Genomic DNA, 27,084 nt, shown 5'->3' with positions numbered 1-27,084 from the left:
TACAGCAACGGTTATTCCACTTCACAAAGGAGGGGCCACAACTGACCCTGTTAACTATCGCCCCATAAGCCTGACTAGCCTGGTCTGCAAGGCTATGGAGCACATCATCATGGAACTCATTAACAAAGACATTGGGAACCTCCAAACACTTGACCTGACCCAGTTCAGCTTTGTTAAGGGCAGATCATGCCTACTAAACCTGATTGACTTCTTTGAGACAGTCACCAAGGCCATAGACGGGGGAAAGGTGGTTCACACATCCTACCTTGATCTCGCCAAGGCATTCAACACCATTCCTCACTCTGGTATTATAGAAAAACTCACCAGCCTGAACATAAACCCATGTATCACAAGATGGGTTGCCAACTGGCTTACAGACAGAACTCACGCGGTAAGAATAGCAGACTCCAGGTCCGACTCTAAACCAGTCACAAGTGGTGTCCCACAAGGCTCGGTCCTGGGACCCCTACTGTTCGGCATATACTTCTCAGAAGTACAGGCAAACACAGGAGGACTATGGCTAACCAAGTTCGCCGATGACTGCAAACTGGGAGCCATAACTGACACTCCGGCTGACACGGACATCCTTCAAAAAGGCCTTACGGAGACAGATACCTGGTGTCAAAGTCATGGCCTCAAGCTAAATGCCAAAAAATGCATAGTCACCCCATTTGGGAAAAACAAAACACCCATGAATTATCACATAGGCGGCAGCCCCCTTAATATTGAAGAAGTAATAGGAGATCTGGGGACCCAGGTAGATAGCAATCTCTCCTTTGACAATCATATTGCCAAAGTAGTTAGGAAATCCTTCTATGTGGCCCATCTAATTACTAAAGGGTTTGCATCTAGAAATAAAGAGGTTAAGGTTCCCCTCTACTCATCACTCATCAGACCCATCATAGAGTACAATGCCCCATTTGGGATGTACCTCACAAGACACTTCCAACAGCTGGAAAGACCACAAAAGCACCTCACCAAGAGGATTACTGGCCTCAAACATATGTCCTATGCCGCCCGACTGAAAAAAATCTGGCTGTACTCAGTGGCATACTGCTTACTCAGAGGTGATCTCTGCCTGACTTACAAAGCCATGTCCAACTCAGAATTGATGGACATGCTCCACCTAAAGAAATCCAAGTCACTGCGAGCCACGTGCTCTAGTGAGCTAAACCTTGCCACAACAATAAATAGAACATGCTGGAGGGATAGATTCCTGTCACAGAGGCTCCCCATGCTTTGCAGCAAAATTCCTAACTACATAAGGCAGAGCCCATCACTAACAATCTTCAAGAGAAACCTTGACGAGTGGATGGGTAACAGAAAATACACCCCTGGGATCACGTCATTGACTCTGCTTTACAGAGGTTCAGTTAATTAATCAATGGGGTGGTGAAAGCTGACACATTCTGGCTAGGCTTATAAATGCCCTCAGGCAGATAGCCTAGTACCTACCTATGAACCTATATATATATATATATATATATATATATATATATATATATATATATATATATATATATATATATATGGATCTGCCTGAGTAGATCGAAATGTCATAACACCGACAAAGCGCCAGAAGATCAATAAGGCAGAAGACCGACGGAGTAAGACACCGACACTGAGAACACTGAGATGGGGAAAGGATGTGTAAGTATGCGGTAGTGACGGCCGTTAGGGTGCGAGTAAGGTAAGTGTGCGATGTTGACGGTCTGTAGGGATAGGGGTGGGATAAGTGAGTTAGGGTTAGGGCGCGGGTTAGGTAAGGGTGCGAGTAAGGTAAGTGTGCGATGTTGGCAGTCTGTAGGGATAGGGGTGGGATAAGTGAGTTAGGGTTAGGGCGCGGGTTAGGTAAGGGTGCAGTAGTGATATTTTTTGGGTTAGGGGCGGGTTAAGTGAGTTAGGGTTAGGGCGCGGGTTAGGTGAGTGTGCGATAGTGACGGACCTTAGGGTTAGGGTTTCGGTTAGGGTTGTAGATAGTTGTGTATGTAAGGGTTAGTGTTGGTTTGTAAGGATTTTGGTGTGCTTGTGTTGTGTGTGTGGGTTTTGGATAGGGGATTTGTTTTGTTTGTTGTTATGATGTGTTGAGTGTATGTGGTGTCGTGTTTGTGAACTGTCGATTATGTGGTGTCGGTGAAGTAGTTGTCGGTGTTATGAAGTTTTGATCTAGTCAGATAGATCCATATATATATATATATATATATATATATATATATATATATATATATATATATATATATATATATATATATGCTGATACAGTGGCACAACAGATAGAAGTGTTGCCTCACAGCAAGATGTTCTCTCGGGATGGGGTGCCTTTTGTGCGGAGTCTGCATGTCCTCCCTGTGTTTGCTTGGATTTCCTCCGGGTGCTCTAGTTTCCTCCCACATTTCAAAGATATGCAGAAGATAGAGTGGACACTCTAAATTGGTCAAATATATGAGTGTGCATGGGAGTATGTTGGTGTGGAAGAACTACCATGGCAGGGCTAGCCATCTGGTGGTGTAAACCTTGGCATTAAATGACTGTCACTATTGAAGTGACACCATGACACCATGTAAAAAAATGGAAAAAAGGGGTTGTGGATATATATTTTTATTTTATTTTATATTTGTTAACCGGGAAAGTCCGACTTGGAACAAAATCAATTTTCAGCAGAGGCGCAAGGAGAAATGCTCCAGATGCATGTCCTTATAAATATATATATATATATATATATATATATATATATATATATATATATATATATATATATATAAAATGAAGACTTTTCACAAAAGTGTACAAACAGGTACCTACAGCTATGCAAGCAGTATACAGTATAAAAAACTGCCATATATTACTTACAAAAATGTAGTGAATGACAACAGCTACAATGTCCTTACAGGTAACAATATACCTAAGGAATAGTTGGACAGTGTTTGACATGTATGTGAGGCTTTACTATTAAAATATCGAAGTTTAAAAAAAAATGGAACTTAACAGCGAACTATTTCGCCGAAAGTACACATTACCTAACGGCCCTAATGTCAAAAATCAGCTGTTAATGTTGAAAATGTCTAACACGACATTTTACGGCACTTAACAGCAATTCTACCTTTGCCATAACTCCCTAACTAGTACACCTAATATCCCATTTATCCCCCACACCCCCCCATCTATATATTCCAACTCCAAGATTGCACTACAGTGAGAAAAGGGATATATTTCCCTTACTGCATTGTACCATGATCCCTGTACATAATCGAATGTTCATATTTGCGAATGGACAGTACATTCACATATGTAATGTTCGATTATGTAGCTTGTACACATATGAACTACAATGTCCCATTTGGGATGTACCTTACCCGACACCTGCAGCAACTGGAAAGACCCCAAAAGTACCTCACCAAGAGAATCAAGGGACTCAAAGAGATGCCCTATGCAGTTGGGCTAAAGAAACTCCAGCTCTACTCAGTTGCGTACCGCCTACTCAGAGGCGATCTGTGTCTGACGTATAAAGCCATGTCCAACCCAGAATTAATGGACATGCTCCACCTCAAGAAATCCAAATCCCTTAGAGCTACACGCTCCAGGGACTTGAACCTCAGCACTGAAATAAATAGGACATGCTGGAGGGACAGATTCATATCCCAGAGGCTCCTCTCACTCTGGAACAAAATCCCAATCCATGTTAGGCAGAGCCCCTCAATGACCCTATTCAAAAGAAATCTTGATGAGTGGATGGGAGAGTGTAAGTTTACCACTGGGATCTCTTCTGTGTCCTTGCTAGACAGAGGTATAGTAAACTAATGTTAATAGGGCTACCTTCTGTGACCTACTATACAGAGGCACAGTCAACTAATCTAAAAGGGTGGCAAAAGCCAAACACACTCTGGCTAGGCTTATAAGTGCCCTAGGGCAGATAGCCTAGTATCAACCTATGAACCTATGAACAATAGGTGTACAATGCTACGTCAACATTGTAATAGTAAACCATATGTGCGATATATTACATTTCAACATTAGGGTGCTAATTACATATGACTACTATAGTGCAATAAAATGTTGCCTAAACAAGAACAAAAGGGGTACCCACAGACTAGTTACCTGCGATTGGAAAGTGATGGTATCCAATCAGTGCACACATATATACTCCAGGTCCCTTGAGTTGTAGGACGATGACTGCTAAATGTAAGTCTTTACTTTTGTTAGTAATACATTTACAAGAATGCAGAGTATAAACCCACCAACGGTAAGCAGAAAACGTATAACACAGGGTGTGTTATTGCATGCACCAGAAAACACTGCACTGTCCTTGGGATATAAAATAGGGAGAGCTATATTATTAAGGTCACAAAAAGTATTATACTGCATTAAACAAAAGCTAATGCTTTGAAATTCCGATGGGAAAAGAGTCTGAAATTGGTTCTGATAGATCAGTGCAGTGCCCTGGTCAACAATAATGAATAAATTCATTTCATTTTAACTTTCCTCATTTGAAAATAGGCCACACATCTATTGGGACTGAATATGTTGGCTAACTGCAGTAGTATCCCTGGGATTAATAAAACCTCAGGAATTCTCTCTGTTTATAGCCTTGATCATCCTGGTGGTAACATCAGCCCTCGGCCTGCAGCTATGGCACTAACACTGCCACTGGCCAGTACAATTGCTTCTCATTTCACTCTGATGTGGAGGGTTTTGTAGCTTGAATGTCTTCGCAGAATTTAACAGAAAATAAAGGAAAGGGTAAATGAATTTTGACTGCCAAATTACCATAAATTAACACATTTTAAAACTTAAAAAGGATGGCATAGATTCCTGATAGTCAACTTCTATAGAATACATTATGTTAAACTGTAAAAGTATTACTTGAACTGATTAAACTGAAGGGATAGAAAGCAAAGAAGGAGAAAATAAAATAATGTGTTTTTTTTTAATTCCATATATACCAAAAGATTTACTGGAAATAAACTGATGACCACAAAACATCAAAACAAAACCAAAATAAAACTAATAGTTAATTTGTCTGTTTATTTTATTTTGCCTTTTGACATTAGCATTACTTTAGACATTAGACCAAGATTTGTATATAAGAATATGAAGTCTTTAATGAGACATTTGTGTAATCCTAGGAACAAAGTACCTAACACGGATCATAAATATACTGCTGCTTGTGGACACTGCCAAGCTTGCAAGCATATTGATAGTACTGGCATGTTTAAACACCCTGATCAGAACAGAACATATAGATTTAATGTATTTGCGATATGCAGCTGTGCATGTGGTTTATTTAACTTATTGCTCAGCTTGTATGAAATTCTATGTAGGTAAAACTGATAGAGCACACAAAGACAGGATTAAGGAACATTATTACCATATTGGTAAAGATAGTACTGTTAGTGCCTTATCTAAGCACGTTGTAGACACAGACACCACTCACTCTTTTAAGTTCATGGTGATAGGATGCATTTTTGAGAACATTAGGAAAGGTGATATCAGGAATCTAACTGAACAGTTAGAAGCCAAATGGATAGTTAGATTTTGTGGAGGTTATGGGCATGGCCTGAATGACAGAGTACCTCTAAGACCTAAACTTAAAGCTAGACCATTGAATAGGAGATAGTTTGTTTTTTACTTACTCAATGTGTTTTTACTGTTGTATATATCTGTTCATATATATTTTTATATATAACCATAGATTTTTTTTATATATAGGCATGTGTATAGAATGTCCATGACTATTTTTTCATTTTTTATTTTTTATTTTCTATTATGGAAGTTCTTTATGACCTATGCCTTTAAGAATGCATGTTTTTTAGTCATGTGATATTTAATTAGTGCATTTTATGAGCTGAATGTTTAGTCTGTGATATGCATCTGATGAAGTAGCTTTGCTACGAAAGTGCTTATGCTCCTACCTTTATTTTTTACGGATTAAAGATGGATTTATTTTGGAGTTCTTTGGTTGTCCTTGGATCCTTTTGTGCATTTTTTGTATTAGCATTACTTTGTTTTGGTAAGTCTACACATACCTCTTAACCTCTTACAATAAGAAATCTAGACAAAGCCATGAATAAAAGTGGGACAGAGGCCCTAAATATTTTAAATGTTGCTCTTACAAACTTAGAAAGTTGATAGAATAACAGGTTTTGCATTAGCATGAGTTTTCTGGAGGTTATGAAGTCTGAAAATCAAATGTCCAACACTATTTTCTAACTTCAGTCTTTAATGATTTGCCACTAAGTTGCCAGAAAACCACACTTTCATGAAAATGAACCAAAATATGTATAAAAAATCTGGACATCCTGTGAAAATCTGTACAGCTGAGAAGTATGAGTCCATACAATATTCCTTTGTGCCTTGAGCTGAATGGACTTTCAGTACCCCACCAGACATTCAAAAGAAGCATACAGGCAGAGTATTTTTGTCCCCACCCTCATTTCCTCTTAAAGATTACTGCAAAGAAGGGATACTGTAAGCACAATGGACATAGCTCTCCAATGTATTTTTGCGACAGTGTAAATCTTTATTTTTATATAAAGTTTGGGTTGATAGGGGGAGATATAATTTAAAATCTGTTTATATATGGCAATGCTTTATGATTCTGGATTAGTAGAAAATGTCTTTCAAGTACCCAGTTTTTATAATATAACCTTGAGTTTATCTTTTAAATCTTTTAATACTCTACCCTTCACTAATGTGGAAAGAGATAGCAATATGATATAGCCAGATATGGTATGTTTTACCTCTGTTGTGATTTGCATGACAACCATAACTATAATTTAATTTCAAACATGCTAGAAAAACATCAACCAACATTATGGCTTAACTTTGGCAAAATTGTATTTCCAATACAAAACAAACAACTGCATTTAGAAGGGTGCAAAGTAACAGTCACACAGAGGTAGAGACAACTGTTTCATTCAACAGTCTGAATCAAAAGGATTTTCAGTCCACATGGCACCACACAAAAGGAAGAGCTTGATCATTAAAATTGCTACAGCCAATGATTACAGTGTCTTATGTACAGAGAGATACAAAGTAATAAAATATCAGGATTTGCAGGCAGAAATGAGGGCAGTGTGGAAGAAGGATACCCATACCATTCCAAGTAATAGTCCTACAGACAGTTGGAACAATGGGTCTCATAAAAAAGAATTTACAGTCATATTTAGATATGCTACCGATACATGTAACTCCATATCAATTGCAGAAGCTAATTCTGGGCACATTACAGGTACTGGAAAGAGCACTTTTGGCTAACATTAAAGATTGAAACAATACTACTTTAATGAACTTTAATCATACTTTGACTTAGGAATGGGGTCCATTCCCATCATGGTATTAAAAACCCAAAAGACTTGGAGAAATTAAACCAAGAGCTTCATGTCCCTTTGTGGATTCATGTGGGTCATGCTGATGTCCTGTACTTCTTTGCACACCATTTCCTCAGAAATCACATGACCACTTGAGTTAGAGCAAAAATAGGGAATGCTGAAAACTTCTGAATGCTGTTTCAGGGAATTATTCATTTCCCCAAAGTTGTGTGACTTGTGAATTTGGTATACTTAAATTTGAGATATTGAGGGGTCCCCATGCAGAGGGGATTGCTATCCCGCAAAAAGGATTATTTTCAATCTGTGTCCTTGGAATGAATGGTAATGAAGTGTTTTGATTACTCATGTACTTTCCGAACAATTATGATCTGATCTTTCATAATGGAAGCTGATCAGACAGTATCACTGTGTGTGACAGAGTTTTTCAGGACATTTCTTCACTGATAGCTTTTAGTTGGCATGTTTATTAGCTACGGTAGGATACCAGCATATATGTCTGTGCATGTGGGGGTGGGGGTGGGGTAGGGACATGGGAAGTAAGACTACAAAAAAATGATTTTATACTGTCATGCTGAGCATTTTTTGTAAGGGTGGGGAAGGCTTGTGTCATCTACAGTAAATGTAATTATGTTGTTTAAGACTACAGCCAAAATCCTAAAAAAACATATAATACCTTTTTAACTTATTGTGATATCTTATGTTGTATTGGTGTGTCTATGGCTCTCTAAGTGTCCATTACTAATTTTTATTTTGCTGTAACCCAAAATGTCCTGATACTGGTGAACACACAAGTGATTTTTTTTCATTTGAACTTTCTCTTTCCCATAATGCAGTGCCAGTCCTTAGAGGATGCGCTTGTCTTGCCCTACTCTCTTATGCCAAAAGCTGCGTTTACAGTGAATAATGGAACTCAAGATTACTGCTAACTATAAGTATCTCTGGACAGGATGCCCAAAACTTTCTTCTAGTAAGACTCTCTATTTTGGGTTCTTTCATATATTTTAAACATTCTGTAGTAAGTAATTTCTTCTGATGCAAACTAGCAGTTAAATTAGATTTTTGATAATAACAGGAATGATTTAGCTCTTTGACTCAGTCTTCTTCTCTCATTGCTATCAGGTTTACTTGCTGTGACACTACATAGCAAATCAGCTGAAGGCTCAGGAGAAGGAAAGAAAGCAGCTATTAATGATAGTATATATTAAAACAGCTGTGAATTTCTGGAGACTTAATAGATGTATGCCCAAGAGGAAAAAATCTGGAATTACCTTGTTGTGTAGAAGTTACTTGGGCAAAAACCTTATAATGTGATGGGAAAGATTATGCAACAACCCGAAAGATACATTTCTACAGAAAGTATCATGACATTTCATTGAAACTCAGCAGAAAGGCTTTGAAGCACTTTTATTAGATAAAACATGAAAACTGAGAAGCTTTCACACAGAGGATACTTCTACAAGCTTTTCTGTGTAAAGTCACCTGGTACATAGAATCTTCTGGAGTTTGCTTAGACTTTTTCTTACGGTTACTTGACTCAGTTCACTTCCTTTAGACATTGAGATACTGTTTGCCATTTAACTGAAACCCAACATAGTGTGCACTCAGGGAAATAGATTGGACAGATGTCATAGAAGGGAAGAAACAACGAAGTTATTTCTTATATATGGCAATGCAGAGATCAATTTATAAGCAGATAACTGCGGTGGTGGAGCTGGGGTAGCATTGTCGCCTCACAGTAAGATGTTGTCCTGTTTGATTCTCAGCTAGAGCATCTTCTGTGTGGAGACATGTGTGAATGGGTGTACCTTTGTTGAAGGTTGTGCGTCAGGGCTGGCAACTCGGCACGTAAAAATCTACTGCCAATCATTAGCAGACCAGAGTTCCGCTGTGGTGACCCCTAACCGGGAAAAGCCAAAAGACACAACAACAACAACAACAACAACACAACAACTACACTCTGTGAAAATGAAATGTTAAGTATGGGGTGGAGTTGCACTTTAACTGAATGCTTACAGGCAGTGAGGTTCAAGGGAATATACACTATATCAGCTTTTCAGATTCCTGGTGTAATGAATTAGGAAGACCCTAATGGCGTAATGAATATTTTAAATCTGAGTTATTGGTTTTACAACTAATAGTTAAAACTATGTATTAGAAAGTTAACTTGTCTCTCTATCTATGAGTGTGTTCATAATTAGCAGCAGCGTGGATGGTTGTGCAGTTTTCCGTCAAATACCTTGTGTCATGATGCACTGCATGTAGAAAAGGATCACGTGAACTAGGCTCCATACAGGACTTATGTTAAAGCCCATTTCCAGGGTTTGCTCAGGTAAGGTACTCTTCCTGCTTTTTGGGTCATGCTGTTAGGTAGTGCTTTGCATTGTGAAGAAGGTATATGTAATCACAACTACGTCTGGTTGACATCTGTTTAGTCAACAAACTTTGGTCTACTAAGCAGATTGTCAAAAGGTAGGTGAGATTGCACAATTCTTTGGGTTGTCCTCTCCTGATAACGTGCAATCTTGGAGTTGGTATATATATATATATATATATATATATATAAATATATATATATATATATATATATATCACAGGCAGCAGCCACCATGAAACATACATCTAGAGTAACACAGACTCAGTTTAAAAGTGCAAAAGACAAACCTCCGCACAACCCACTGTCTTAGTCATAGGTGTTTGCATAGTGAGACACACTGCTGCATCACCCACCGGGCTGTGCAAAGAGATTCACCACATCAGCCAAGCACTCGAGTCCTTGCACCATAATTATACATATGACACAGTCATTGTACATTTGGATGTAAATTACATGATATGAACCTCCTTGTACTATATGAAGAGAGACATGCTGGAGCTCTTGGAATATGTGTCTTAGGCTGGAATGAACCTAGCCTTGAACAGCATTCAACCATACCCAAGAATGATGCTGCAATAGAAACAAAAGATTATTGATTTTAAAAACTTGCTTACCATATACACACACACACACACACACACACACACACACACACACACACACACACACACACACACACACACACACACACACACACACACACACACACACACACACACACACACACACACACACACACACACACACACACATATATATATATATATATATATGGGTCTAGGACTATTCACTGAAAGCACATTTCACTGAAACACATTTGACTGTGCACAATTCACTGAAAGCTCAATTCACTGAAACACATTTCACTGAAAGTTATGTATGGCCTTTTCCCCACTGTAGTGCGACTCTGGAGATAGTATATATAGTAAGGGGGGCATGGGGGGTGTAGCCCCCCCACCTATTTTAAATATTTTGAACTATATACATAGATACTTGCAATTCCAAATAAATTACTCTTTTCTGAATATAATATATCCAAACTATGTGGTGGGCTACACCCCCCAACCCCCCAATGTGGGAGGCAATAAACCCCTCTTACTATATATACTAACTCCAGCACCGCCCTACAGTGGGGAAAAGGCCATACATAACTTTCAGTGAAATGTGTTTCAGTGAATTGTGGTTTCAGTGAACTGAGTTTTCAGTGAGTTGTGCACAGCCGTATGACTTTTAGTGAAATGTGCTTTCAGTGAAAAGTCCTAGACCCATATATATATATATATATATATATATATATATATTTCTGTGGGGGAAATGTGAAATTCAAGTCTCACCATATCCCTCAGCTTCTCAGCCTGTTGAAGTTCTCTCTGTAGGTCCTGTATTTTGTTACAGAGGTCTGTACGATCTTCTAGGGCTTCCTTTCGGTCGTGGTCTAAAATATCCAGTAGAATTCTTTCAGCTTGAGGCAGACTGGCATTTGTAGCCTGAGAACACAAGGTGCAAGTTAGGTACAGACCAGAGTTCATTATTTTATTTACTGTTACTATTAACCACAAGACAGAGATGGTTATTAAAAGAATATTTTTGCAGATAATTTGGCTTAACCTACATCATCCTAGCTGTAAAAATAAAAGCAAATCTACTGGCTATAAAATCCGAGTGAATCAAGGACAATAAATATAATCAATGGATATTTAACAATTCATGGCAGTTCTAATCATTTACTTATTTAAAGCAAAAGTAATGAACAATCCAATTCATAATCATGTAGAGGAAGGTGCTTCTGCAATAGGCTAGTTGTTTTAATGGACAGTTGGAACAGTAAACACAAGTATCAGAACAGCGTGCCAGGTGTTAAATATCATACCTTATTAGCACTTTTTCTATTCATGCAGTAATTTTCTATATGATGTATATAATTATCGCACGCTGCTATACAAGCCATCTTATCTTAAGGCTCTCTCAATATTCATTTACTGTGTTACTTTTGAACATTAAAATATAGCTTTATCCCTTGAAAATCTGTCATATCTGGGCTAGCAGTCTTGACCTGTGATCTCTATTACTTGTGCTCTTAAGAGGTTTTAGTGTCAAACCTGAACCAGTTGGTAAAATCAAGCTTCAGACACTAGCATCTAAATAACATGTCGTATCATCTGCCCTTCATTAATGGCAACTTGATGTTTTATTACACAATCCTTTGTGACATACTAGCATATCATTCTTGAAGCAGCAAACTAGCTACCTACAGGAAAACATGCTTTATTGAATTTATTATTATAATTATTATTATTATTATTATTATTATTATTAATAATACTATTGTTATGTGCATTTGTTTATTAGGTAAGTCTGACTGGCTCTTGAGAGACCCATTTTCAGTGGAAGCCCTGGTAGAAAAGCTCCAAAAGGTGTAAAAAATAATTACAATCAAAGAATAGAACATACACAGTATGGAACCTGACATTACGATATCACATAATCTAATATGATATATATTGAGAGTCTGACTAGAAATGAAATGTTTATGTGACAGAGGGAAGCAGCATCAAATCAATAAACAGTGCATGCATATTTAAAATTAAAAACGTATGAATTAATTGGATAAGGAGTGAATTAAGCAGTGCGGGTGAGTAGAGAGAATAACAGGACAGGTGGTTGGCTGGAATAAAGCTGAGAAGGATGGGAGGGAGTTAAGAATTAGAGGAGAGATAGTTGGTAGAAAATAACATTGAGAAGGGTTGAGAGGAGATGAAAAGGTTAATGCTGATGAACAGAAACATTATGCAAGACATTATTTTAATAAAACATTTATCAGGGAAAGTAAGATCTTTTATTTTCCTGGAGTTAATTACATTTTCAGAATTAAAGAAAAAAGCTATAGAATTGTGAAGGGAAATATTGGGGAAGTTTAAGTTTATTAAATGGTTATCAACCAGAAGATATTGAGGGAGTAGTATCCAGATTGTGACTGATTGGGGGAAGGGGGAATTTGAGAAGATGCTGACATGTTTATTAGAGTTTGTAGAGATAGTGGTTGGGAGGGATGATAAATGACATTACAATCTGGAGATGAAGTGAGATTTTATTTGCGACTTAAAAGAGTCACGGATTTAAGGTTCCTTTAATAGATAGGTGAGAGAATTCCAAAGTTTGGAAATGCTGCGTGAGTAAAGAGCCTTGCCATATGAGTCTACAATAGAGGTTACTTTGCACATGCATTTTTATGAGGATCTGAGTGGACTGGCTGGAAAGTACTATCACATGAAATGGCTGACAGTGCAGTTATCTGTATAATAGATAATTTTATGAGTGTGTTTCAATTGGATAGTATTGAGGAAGTTGGGGAATTTAAGACAATTAAGTTCTCCAACTGAGTGAGAGCAGTGACTTTAAAAGGATGGGTTGTTTGAGAATTTGGCAATTTTGTTGTATGTCTGCTCACATTTAGAGGTTTCAGCTGAATGTAGGTTAATTAGAACTGATGCCACATATGAGAAAGTTGGCAGAATAAAGGCCGAGTCAAAACATTTTCAGATATGGTTAATAAAGTAATGTTTGGCTCTGTATAGCATCCCCAGTTTTTGATGGGTTTTGTACACTTTCTTGAGTTTGGATATCACTTTAAGTCTGTTGTCTATCATTAACCCTAGTAACTAGACATGCGAGACTACATTAATTGATATTTTTCTAATGGTATGATAGAGAAGTCAATTTTCATGTTAGAAATAGATTTTGGGGTGACTGAGTATGAGATTAAATTCTTACACCAAGTTTTTACAGATGTGAATGTAGTCTGTGTGAGGTGTTGAAGTTTGGGAATTATTTTCCTGTGCAGATGATTGATGAATTATCTGTATATTGAATAATGGTAGCACTGGCAGTAGGTAAAGGGAGGTCAGTAATGAATATATTAAATAGTAAGGGTCCAAGAATGGACTCCTAAGGTACTCTAACTGCTATAGGAAGAAAGGGGGACATGAATTGTTTCCATCTGACATTGACTTCTATTTCTGAGATATGAGAGAAACCAGGAGAGGGAGACACAAGAGTCCTAGGACTGAGAGGTTACTTAGCAGTCCTCTGATGTTAAATGGTATCAAACGCATTTGCTAGATCAAGGAAAATTGTAGATACAAGGTTGCTTTAGTTACTGTGGTAATTCATCATATTGATGAAAAGCAAACAAAATCCAACAATATACAAAGCACAAATTGCTCAGACTAAAGACTTAGACCTATACATGCCAAAGCTCTTAAAATGTAAACTGTCTAAACCACATAGGTCTACTAAATGTAACCTAAGAAGCAAGTCCCCTCAGCGGCTTCACAAACAAGCATCACAAGCAGCAGCCACCATGAAACATACATCTAGAGTAACACAGACTCAGTTTAAAAGTGCAAAAGACAAACCTCCACACAACCCAGTGTCTTAGTCATAGGTGTTTGCATAGTGAGACACACTGCTGCATCACCCACCGGGCTGTGCAAAGAGATTCACCACATCAGCCAAGCACTCGAGTCCTTGCACCATAAGTATACATATGACACAGTCATTGTACATGTGGACGTAAATGACATGATATGAACCTCTTTGTACTATATGAAGAGAGACATGCTGGAGCTCTTGGAATATGTGTCTTAGGCTGGAATGAACCTAGCCTTGAACAGCATTCTACCATACCCAAGAATGATGCTGCAATAGAAACAAAAGATTATTGATTTTAACAACTGGCTTACCATATCATGTCATTCAAAGAGATACAATATATATCAGCCTGGGTAGAGATAGTAGGCAGTTTCAACTGCTTTATCAAGAATGGCCTGCACCCCCCATGGCTTTCCTATGCTAGCTAAATCCTTGTGCACATCTATACTATGTTTTTAGGCACTGCCGGTCTTCTAAAGCTTCTAACATAAGTAAACAGAATCTGTATAACATTACTGTATTGCTTCTCAATGCTAGGAGCCTTAGCAAAAAGAAACAAAACTTCCACTCTCTACAAGCACTCCTTACCATGGAAAACATTAATATATGGTGCATCATTACAGAGACCTGCTTCAAGAGCATTAGAGAAGATAATAGCATTGAACTCCTCCACATCCAACTTGCTATTAACAAAACCCATTAAAATGTCATCGCTAATTATGGAATCTCCCCCCTCTATGTCCCCCTCAACATAAACCTCCTATCTAACTAGTATGGAGACCCTATGTATTAAACCAAACATCGTTCTTTTATTAAACATAAACTACCCCATCCACAAATTGGAAGACTTTCATATCCTCAAGCTTCATCAAGACAAACTCCATGGACTATTTAGTCTACACCCAACCAGGGCGATAAAATCCTGGATTTGGTCCTTACCAATATGGGCAGCATTGCTCCCCACCAATTGTAACTTCCTCCCTGGTCAAATCAGACTGCAAGTCCATCACATTGACCATAAGAATGAGGCCCGAAGCATCTTCTAATACCTTGTCACTCAGAGATTATACAGTGGCTAATTTACTACAACTGACTGATGGCCTGGCTAATTTCAAATGCCCCTTCCATCTATATGACTCCACTGCCTATGTGAAATCCTTCACTGGCAAACTTAATGGACATGTAAATAGCTGCAGAAATGCATCTGTCTTCCCCTCAGAAATAAATACAATGGCATATTCAAAAATATACCCCTGTGGTGGAACCCAACTCTAAACAGGCTCCATAATAAAAGAGGAAAAAAAAATGATAGTATACTAAAATAAATCTAACTCTCATGATGCCAAAATACTCTTGTTAAACTAAACAAGGAACTCTAGACCCTAATCAAATCTAACAAAGCTAGATACAAGGTAATAATAGTAACCAAGGTGAAGGATAACCACAGTCTTATTTAATTGTGTTAAAAATGTCATAATAAATGCCCAGCACTGTGCAGAAGCAATAGTAATGTCTTTCTGCTTTTCCCAGTTAGGGGTCGCCACTGCGGAACTTCAGTCCGGTAATGATTGGCAGTGGATTTTTTACGGTGCTGAGTTGCCAGCACAACACCCAACCTTCGAAGAAGGCACACCCATTCATGCACAGACCTACCTGCATGTCTTTAACGTCACTCGACCACGGGGAAGACATGCAAACTCCACACAGAAGGCAGTCGAGCCGAGAATCGAACGGGAGAACCTCTTGCTGTGAGGTGACAATGCTAACCGCTGCACCACCGCGGCATACTGTGCAGAAGCAATAATAAATACATACTCAGTCCCAGAGGACATAGCCAGTCTACTAGTGGATGAATTTAGCTCAAACTTCACCCCTCCAAAATCCTCAGATCATATACCCACACATACACTCCCCCACCATTCAAATCTCCCAAGAACAAGTTCTTGAGATGCTATTCAAGGCTATGAACACTACATCAATGGAGCCAGATAACATACCATGCTGCCTACTAGTCAGCCTGAAACATGACTTGTCTGTTCCCCTATAAAAGCTACTCAATATCAACCTCAAAACAGGCTTCATGCTGGGTGAATGGAGGACAGCAAAAGTCATTTCTCTTGCACAAGGCTATGAAGACGATTATTATGGAATTAATATATAAGGATATAGGTAACCTAGATACTCTTGACCCAACCCAGTTCAGATTTGTCAAGGTCAGATCATGTCTCTTTAGGTTGGCTGACTTATTCAAAAAAGTAAGTGAAGCAATGAATGAGAGAAAAACAGTGCATATCCAGATCTGGCAAAGGTGTTTAACACCATCCACTGTCAGGTGTTGTATCTAAACTGTCCCAGCTCAATGTCAATCCCTGTGTAACTCATTAGATAGTGAATTCACTCACAAATAGAACCCCAGAAGTTAGGGTAGGTGGCTATACCTCCTCCAAAAGACCTTTCACTAGCAGTATACCCCAGGGTTTGGGTTGGGAGGGTGGCTTAATGGCTAAGGTGTTTGCCTTACAAACACAAGGTGCAGGGTTTGAGTCTCACAAGGGATAATTGGCTAGGCTTAAAATGGCTCGTAAGGGCAGTTAGCCTAGTACTAACCTATGAAGGGTTCAGTCCTTGGGCTACTCCTCATTTGCATTTTCTTCTCGGAGATCAAAGTTAATGTTAAGGGTTTGTGGCTGACCATGTTTGCAGATGACTGCAAACTTAACACTGTCATAAACTCCTCAGAGGATAACAAGATCCTCCAAGAGGGCTTGTCTCAAACAAATAGCTGATGTCACAACCCTGGACTAAAAGCAAATGTCAGGAAGTGTATAATTGTATCCTTTGAAATCATAACTCCCTTTGCAACTATCACATTGACAACATGTCCCTGAAAACTGATCTTGCAGTTAGGGAACTGGGAGCCTATGCAAACAATGAGCTGTTAAAAGATAAAAATGGTAAAGTTCCTTGAATAAGTCGACTAATAAACCCAGAAGGAAGGCACTGGTTAGACAGGTCGGATATCAGTCAAGAAAAGTTTATTGTAGACACAAAAGCACGCTGACAGCAAGGTTAAATCCACATAAACACTTTAACTGTTTTCACCGTGTTTTTGTCTTATAACTTCATCAGATGAGCGTAGCAACAGTTAAAACCTTGATTATATACAGTATTTAAAAACCTAAAAGCCAATCAAATAAACTGAACAATTAAAGCAACCATTAAATTAAAAGGACCAGTGCATGTCTAAGGAGTTGTATAAAATCACTGTTTAAAAATCACTATTTTAAAAAAGACTGTTTAAAAAGGCTTAAAAACATTCAAAACGTACACATTTGAACATGTTATTGCACAATAATAAATACATACATTTATAAAAATATGTAAAATAATAAATATATAAAAGAATAAACGTGCATATATGAATGCAATGTGTTGTACCAAAACCTATCTAATAGCACTATCTACTGACCAAGTTGTAAATTACAACTTGGCTGATCTCAATTTTAACACAGGCTTCAAAGATACATTTTCATTCAAACTAGGGCATGCATTTGATTCTAAAATTAATTGCCAATATAATTCTCTATATTCAAGATGGGTTTCCCAAGGACCACCCCTGGGATCTATAACATAAAAAGCAAAATTAGCATTAATACAAGTTTGATTATGTTTGTACAAAGCATTATTCTCAAATATATTATTCAGATAGTGAAGATTTCTGATTTGAATAATATATTTGAGAACTCCTTTAAATGTATTTATATAAGGGATCAGAATATAAAGTCCACCTCGGAAGGTGTTGCATTTAGATACAAAGGTACAGATTCTAGAAAGAGAGGCACATACAAGTGTGGCAACTGTGCCCAATGTCCCTGTATTACGGTAGGGGAAATGGTACAATTAAAATGTAGGAATAAATCTATTAAAATCAGGTGGTATGCGAAGTTTAGTACAAATGGTATTATTTATTTAGCCTTATGCGATCAATGTGATGAGTTTTACGTAGGAAAAACCGAAAGGAAATTTAAAATGAGGGTTTACGAACACATGGATGATATCAGGAAGAAGAATATCAATAATGCTTTGTACAAGCATAATCAAACTTGTATTAATGCTAATTTTGCTTTTTATGTTATAGAAGTGTTACCTATAAATCCCAGGGGTGGTCCTTGGGAAACCCATCTTGAATATAGGGAATTATATTGGCAATTAATTTTAGAATCAAATGCATACCCTGGTTTGAATGATAATGTAATTTACAACTTAGTCAGTAGATAGTGCTATTCGATAGGTTTTGATACAACACATTGCATTCATAGATGCACTTTTATTATTTTATATACTTATTATTTTACACATTTTTATAAATGTATGCATTTATTATTATGCAATAACGTTCAAATGTGTATGTTTTGAATGTTTTTAAGCCTTTTTAAACAGTCTTTTTTAAAATAGTGATTTTTAAACAGTGATTTTATGCAACTTCTTAGACATGCACTGGTCCTTTTAATTTCATGGTTCCTTTAATCAATCAATTTATTTCACTGACTTTTAGGTTTTTAAATACTGTATATAATCAGAGTTTTAACTGTTGGTATGCTCATCTGATGAAGTTATAAGACAAAAACGCAGTGAAGACAGTTAAAGCATTTGTGTGGATTTAACCTTGCTGTCAGTGTGCTTTTGCGTCTACAATAAACTTTTCTTGTCTGACATCTGACCTGCCTAACCAGTGCCTCACTCATAGGTTAGTACTAGACTAACTGCCCTTGCAAACCATTTTAAGCCTAGCCAATTATCCCTTGTGAGACTCAAACCCTACACCTGGTGTTTGTAAGGTAAACACTTTAACCATTAAGCCACCCTTCTAACATGAGTTTGTTTAAACAATGAGCTATCCTTTGATCACCACGTATCCACTGTTGTAGAGAAGTCCCTTTTCATTGCACAGCATCTATCTGACGTTATTGAATCCAGACTCAGACTTGTAATTGTTTCACTGTACTTGGCCTTTATTAGGCCACTCATTGAGTATAATGACTCTTTCTGTGTGCACCCGTCCAAACATTTGCCACATTTGGAATGACCACAATGCTTTCTCACTAAGGAAAAATCAAGGGCCAAAATTGCAAAAACTATGTAAACCATCTCAAGGCCTTGTCCCCTTCTTCTCAGTATCATACAGGCTACTTATCAAAAGTGCCTAGTTTATAGTGCTTCAACAGGCAGACCTGTTACACATTCACAAGTCGAAAGGAATCATAAACACCTGCTCAAGGTATCTCAATATATTTTGCAAAATAAATAGAGCATGTTGGAGTGAAGGGATTATGTCACAGAGAAAAACATGTCTATGGAGCTATCTTCTACTCCACATAAAATAAAATACTTCTCTAGCTCTATTCAAAGACACACATTCATCCTGGTTTAGTGTCCTTGTCCCTCATGGATAGGGGAAACATGTAAATGTCCCACCAGATACTCATTCGGCCTATCTCTGAGTTATTTGTATGCAAAATATAAGGGCTAAAACTATCATGGGAATATAAAGCTAGGATTCATAAGATACTCAAAAATCAATAACCTAGTAAGTATCTATGAAGTTATGGACCTATAAAAGAACAGAGTTAGTATCGTGTGGTGGTCTAGAAAAGTGCTGGGATGTAGAGAGAAATGAGTTTGTTAGCAGATACTGTAATAGCTGGGAATGGATACACATTTCCTGATTCTTAGAGAAGATAGGATATGGGTCTGAAATTGTTATGTTCGTTTGAGGAAACTCCTTTTTGGAGCAGTATTATATACGATTGCTTCCAGATGTTTGGAATATAATATTCCTGAATGTATTACTATTGGATATAGAGGTGCTTTAGGAACCAATTTGAAGTAATAAGTAGACTTTCTGAGGATAGCACAGTGAGATAGTGAGGTGTAACACAGAAAGATATTTCTGAATTTTTGATGTAGGTTTAGGTTATGTAAGAAAGGGGTTGGGAATACTAAGTGTTATAGGAGTGTGTAGAGTACTGGTTGTTGGGTTTACATAATTGGAGAGTTAATGAAATGAGTGCTGAAGGCACAAGCAGTGGTGTAATTGAATTTATTGGGGTTTAGGCAGGGTTCAGATGATATTTTATGTTTGAGGAAGTGTGATAATCCTGACCAGAATTTTTGTGAAGAGTTTGCATAAAGACTCTTATGGTTAGTGAAGATTTCTTTTGTCTAGTATAACTTGTGCTTTAGTACTGCTTTTTAGAGTACAATACTTTTGTTGTCAGAGTGGGGTTTTGTTAATTTTCCAAGTGCACCAAACTTTATTTGAAAAAATATATATATATTTGTTTCATTAGTTGGTTAGTGGGTAGTGATAACCTTAGAATGGGGTTGGATTTTATACACCTTTTTCTAACTAGGCTTGTGAATTTTGAATAGATAGAGATATCTGGTTAAAGTGTTGAGTGGCACCACCCAGGGTAAAGATTTTAGAATATTCCAGTTGTATTGGGCTATAGTATCTATGAAAGTATCTTTGCTGAAATTGGAGATACTTCGTATGGATGTGTATAATGTTGGCTTGTAGGTGGTAGTGTGGGTAGGAATTACGTATGTTGGGTCATGGTCACCTAGAGAATCAGATAGCGCTCCTGATGGAGATATACTGTTAGGGTTATTTGTTAGTACCCATTCCATTGTTTCAGATTTGGAAGTTTTATCAAATCTGGTTAGTTTCTTATTAGGTGGGTGAAAGACTACAGCTGGCATGGTTTATAAATGTTTTTTTTATGACAAGTTTTCTTCGGGATTATAAGAGTACCAGTTAATATTAGTATCTCCAAATATTACAGTTCCATAGGTTATGCTGGTAGCAATCCAGGTTGGGATATCCCCTATTATAGGAATATTACCAGTGTTATTTGGTGGGATGTACAGTGCGATTATAAATATTTTTTTTCTTTCTGTGAACAGAAAGTGTAGAGGCCAGGAGATTTTCTGGGGAAAAATTTGGGAATATCTTTTAAGTATAGGCATAATAAAAAGTTTGTTACAGAAAATAAACTGCTATGCTAACTGCTTGTTTGGAGAAAAAGTCTTGTCGAAGAATACTCTAGTCAGGTGGAAGGAATTCACTGTTAGATGTACATGGTTTTAACCATATTTCTGTTAGAATTAGTATATCTGGCATATACTGTAGCATCCAGACATGGAGGAGGGCAATTTTATTAAATAAGCTTTGCATACCTAAGTTACAGATCTTCAGGTTTCTTGGTGAAGACATTTTTGATAGTGTGTGGTGGGTGGAGTTGAAAATGTTTAGTGTACAGTTGGAATTTCTGATTGTATTAGGTCTAGGGTTTGGGTTTACTTCTGCTTTTACACTTGACACTACTCTTCCTGTTCTAGTTCAACTCTGCCTACATAACAACCCTGACTTCACCTCACCTTAACCACTAGCCCTAACCCCACTGCATGTTCTTCTCTGCACCCACCAATATGCTCTTGTCACAAGTACTGATCTTGCTATCCCTGTCTCTCCTCTATGACTAGGCCACATCCTTCTAAACTGCATTCCCCCCTTCACTTACCTCTCCTCCTAGTTCTCCAAACTTCAACTCTGCATATCACCATGCCACCACAGAATCCTCACTATATCACAATCCCATAACTTTCCTTCATATACATATTCACATACCTCTTCAGACCATAAAAACTAAAACAAAACACAATGAACTTCCAATCATGAACTGGCAACTAAACTATACCGATACTCCACTAAAGCTCACTATGGATGGGGACATACACCTAAACCAAGGAGCTATGAAAGCTTCCAACCCACAACTAACCAACCCTAGGAACAATTTTAACCAGCAAAACATGTAATTCGTACTGTTAACCACTGCATAACTGGTCATATTACATAACTACACAATCAAAAGCCTAACACCTCCACTACTATTCTCTGTAATACAGATTGTTCCTCAATACAGATCCTTCATATAAATAACTAAAGCATCTGTAATAAAGCAGTTGATCCCCATGCTTGGATACTCCAGCAATCCCCCAGCATACTCATCTTAACTGAACCATGGCTAAAACCAAAAATCAAAGATGAGGAAATCCTTTGACCTGGGAATGAAGATGAGCTTGTATCTGCACTGTTTTTTGACCTCTCAAAAGCCTGTCTCATTGTCTCCCATACCATTCTGCTTCAAAAGCTTTCAAACCTAGGTTTTAACCACAGTGCCATTATCTGCTTTAAAAGTTTCCTATCTAGCAGATCACAAACTGTTAAATGGCACAGAGATTTCTCCCTATATCCACTGGGGTCCCACAAGGCTCCATCCTTGGTCCCATGCTCTTTAATATTTTCATTAACAATCTCTCAGAGGCCAAAAAGTCATCCACTATAAACCAGTATGCTGATGACTCCACCCTCATATCTAGTTATTACAATTCAGAAAAAACTGAAAAAGCTACCCAAGATTCTTTTTCTTTTCAATTATTCCTTAAACCCCAAAAAAGTAAATTTATTTTCTTTGCACCAAGACAGTTCTCAGCTCAAAAAGCTTCTTCTGACATAGTATCAGCAAACAAAACCAAAACTGAAATTGTCCCGCAAACTAAAATTCTAGGCATCCACATCAATGAACATGTAAAGTCTGATTACCACATATAAGACACAGCAAAAAAAAAAAAAAAAAAAACACCAGAAATTAGGCTTCCTCAGCACAATCAAACAACACGTTACTGGCTCATTCAGAAAACACCTAGGTTTGACACTACTTCTTCCAAACCTGATGTACTTCACCCCAGTTTTCACCAGCTTATTGTCCAAATACCTTACAAAGCTCAAAGAATGCTATCCAAAGTTAACTACATTTGCTAGCAACTACCCTCATGAAACCCATCATTGTACAGCACTCAAAGAGCTGAACTGACTTGAACTCCCCCACTACCTATCCTATTCCCAGCTCACTATTACTTGCAACCTCATTTACAGAACTAGCAATTGTCCAACTCTCTCAACCCTTATTCACTAATGCACACCAATTAGATCTCTGTGCTTATCTGACAAACTCCTCCTAGAAGTTACCAAATCCATCAACGTAGCAGGTAATATCCTCTTCTTAACCATCCAGCTAGACCTGGAATTCCATACCCCTCAATGAAACAGACAAGGCATTCTAAATCATTCAAACTGCAGTTGAAATCACACCTATCCAATCATTGGATCTGCAAATGCTTCATACCCAGCTGACATATTCTGTTCTACTCCTTTCCTCTCAGATACTCATGTATTGCAAAAGAGAGTAAAATCCCATGAGTGGAGGAGCTCCCTGGTCAGCCTCAGTAAGAAGCTGAGATCCCTTATAAGATCCTCCAAAGGTAGCTGCGAAAATAAAATTGCCACTAATTCCAAGGACAACCACAAAGCATTCTATAGCTATGTCAAGGATCTCAATGGCAACACCCAGATCTGCTCTGAGTTACAGCACAAAGGCATGAACATTACAGAACCAACTGATATTGCCAACATCCTGGCAGATAGGTTTAGTGCTAACTTTAACCCCCCCCACCCCCTAAAGGGCCCATATCTATACCGGAAGAATGCAGAGTCCCTGTAATCACAACTACACAGGTGAAAGCTGCACTCTCTAAAGCCAAAAACACAGCATCCATGGGAATGGACAACATCCCAGGCTGAGTTTTACACAAACTTCAGAATGAAGTGGCTCCCCACTTAAGCACCATGTTCAATAATAGCCTCACATCAGGCTTTGCACCCACTGAATGGCACACAGCAACAATTATCCCACTCCACAAAGGGGGAGCCACCACTGATCCCGGGAACTATAGACCTATTAGCCTGACGAGCCTGGTCTGCAAAGCCATGGAACGTATCATCATGGAACTCATAAACAAAGACATTGGTAACCTCCAGACTCTGGATCCCGCCCAGTTCGGGTTTGTGAAAGGAAGATCATGCCTCCTGAATCTGATCGACTTCTTTGAGGCAGTCACCAAAGCCGTAGATGAGGGTAAAGTGGTTCACACAGCCTATCTTGACCTTGCCAAGGCTTTCGACACCATCCCCCATTCTCGAATTATAGCTAAACTCAATAAACTAGGCATAAATCCCTACGTCACAAGATGGGTTGCCAACTGGCTCACTGACAGAACCCACACTTTAAAAGTTGCAGACTCCAAATCTGACCTCAAACCAGTGACAAGTGGAGTACCACAGGGTTCTGTCCTGGGCCCGCTCCTGTTTGGTATCTACTTCTCTGAAGTTCAGGCTAACACAGAAGGTCTCTGGCTAACGAACTTTGCAGATGACTGCAAACTAGGAGCCATAGTTAAGTCCACAAATGATGTGAACATCCTACAGAAGGACCTCTCTGAGACAGATGCCTGGTGTCAGAGCCATGGCCTCAAGCTCAATGCCAAAAAGTGCAGTGTCATCCCCTTTGGTAAAAACTCTGTACCCATGAACTACCACATAGGCAGCAATCTACTTAACACCGAATGCGTGATAAGAGACCTTGGGACCCAGGTGGACAGTAGTCTCTCCTTTGATAGTCACATCGCCACAGTCCTTCTACGTGGCACACCTCATCATAAAAGGGTTCTCATCCAGGAAAAAAGAGGTCATCGTTACCCTCTACTCATCACTCATTAGACCCACTATAGAGTACAACGCCCCTTTTGGAATGTACCTCACAAGACATCTGCAGCAGCTGAAAAGGCCACAGAAGTACCTCACAAAGAGGATTACTGGACTCAAACAAATGCCCAACACTGACCACCTCAAAAAACTCCAGCTTTACTCCGTAACATATCGCCTACTTAGAGGTGATCTCTGCCTAACATATAAAGCTATGTCAAGCCCAGAGCTGTTGGACATGCTACACCTAAAGAAATCCCAATGCCTCTGAGCTACACGCTCTAGGGACCTAAACCTTGTCACCACAATAAACAGGGCATGCAGGAGGGATAGATTCCTGTCCCAGAGACTTCCCATACTCTGGAACAGGCTACCCATCTATGTCAAGCAAAGTTATTCATTAGCACTCTTCAAGAAAAATCTTGAGGAGTGGATGGGAAATAGGCAATACACCCTGGGGATCACTTCTGTGTCTCTGCTCGTCAGTGGCACAGGAAAATAACTTTCTTGGGTGGCATAAGCCAGGGAACCTTGTTGGCTAGGCTTGCATAGGCCCTTGGGACAATAGCCTAGTACCTACCTATGAACCTATGTACCTCAGCAATATTCAAGCTGTCCATTCTCTCACTCTCCCTATCACTCTCATGATTCATATTCTCCATTAACACCCTCCACTACTAATTCTCTTCCTTGACTTTATATAATCTTGTCAGTGTAGTCCCTTATTATTATGGTACCACTCAATGTTACTACCCCATATTATCAACATTACAGTTCTGTCATCACAAGTTTCTTTTGTTTTATTGTTCCTCCTTCCTTTATCATTTTAAATACCACAGTGCAGTTGGAGATTTTCTCCCTAGGCCTGTGCTGAAAAGGGGTCTTGCACCCAGTTGGACAATCCTGGTCAAGAAGTGCAATAAATAAATAAATAAATAAATAAATAAATAAATAAATAAATATCATCACTTCTAAGATGTAAATTGCACTTAGGTAGAGATAGGGAGTAAAGAAAGAGATTTTTTGTTAGATAGTAGATTGGGGAGTGATATATTGTAGAAGGTGTTTAGTTGAGATCCTGTGTTTTATAGAAGTATTGTATAGGTTAGGTGAGATGGAAGAAAAATGAAGAAGGTGAGACAATGTCTCTGAAAATGTCTCTGAAAATCCTCTTTATTTATTATACCACAAACTAATAAACCATCTTTTTGGAGTTAACTACTGGAGTGGGCTGTTTGGTTTTATACATATATCAAACTGGAATATCCTTAAGGGGTCATTTGGATGGGTCTAGTTTAGAATATTGACTGTAGAAATATCAATTCCCATATTGTTGAGATGGCAATATTGAAATATTGAATGCTACTATAGACACACACACACAAATATATATATATATATATATATATATATATATATATATATATATATAATATATAATGTATATATATATATATATATATATATATGTATATATATATATATATATATATATATATATGTATATGCATGGGTCTACTTCACATGGTCAACATTTCAGAATATCAAAGACCATATGGCTGAGACCATATAATCTACATTCGAAATGTCGGCCATGTAATAAAAAAAAAAAAAAAAAAACAATAACTTGCCTTCACCCCGGAACTTAAATATACCAACTATGAGATCGTACTACAGTGCGGAAGATGGAAATCTTTCCATTCTGCACTGTATGTAGATGCCAGTTCCACATGGTCGACATTTTGAATGTTGATCATGTGGTCTCAGCCATATGGTCTTCGACATTCTGAAATGTTGACCATGTGAAGTAGACCCATATATATATATATATATATATATATATATATATATATATGCATGCCAAAGCAACAACAAAAACATCTTCTTTTGTGTGGAGGGGCAACCCCTCCCACACCACCCATGCCCCCTGCTGCATATATATTCCAGTTTCAAGTTTGCAAAGCAGTGGGGAAAATACCAGCTTCCCGAAGCCCACTGTATCACAATCTCAAATCACAGAACAGTCATGCAGTTTCCTCAGCTGATATTTTAGCATTCAATTAATGTGTCCCATTGATGTCTTCTTCTCCTTTCGGCTTTTCCCAATAGGGGTCAGCACAGCAGATCAATGGTATGCAGATTGATTGGCAGTGGAGTTTTATGGTATCAAGGTGCTAGCCCACTGCCCAACCTTCCACAGAAGGCACACACATGCACATGCTCAAACCTAGGGCCAGGGTTCAATATTTTTGTGGTCAGTACACTAAACTATTTGTATATATCTCATG

At 38.2% G+C, this 27,084-nt stretch overlaps 1 protein-coding gene across 3 annotated transcripts in view; it reads right to left on the bottom strand.

The window, feature by feature from the left end:
* Positions 1–27,084, bottom strand: part of CARD10 (caspase recruitment domain family member 10) — a 738,524-nt gene that overhangs the window by 271,926 nt on the left and 439,514 nt on the right. For all 3 annotated transcript variants that reach the window (XM_044067420.1, XM_044067404.1, XM_044067414.1), the window contains exon 6: positions 11,037–11,189. In XM_044067420.1, coding sequence (XP_043923355.1) covers positions 11,037–11,189 — 153 coding nt within the window. The remainder of the gene's footprint in view (positions 1–11,036; positions 11,190–27,084) is intronic.

This window comes from Protopterus annectens, chromosome 1.part0 (assembly GCF_019279795.1).
Source record: "Protopterus annectens isolate FY-2018-M chromosome 1.part0, PAN1.0, whole genome shotgun sequence".
Lineage (NCBI taxonomy): Eukaryota > Metazoa > Chordata > Ceratodontiformes > Protopteridae > Protopterus > Protopterus annectens.
This window is presented reverse-complemented; position numbering and strand designations above follow the sequence as displayed.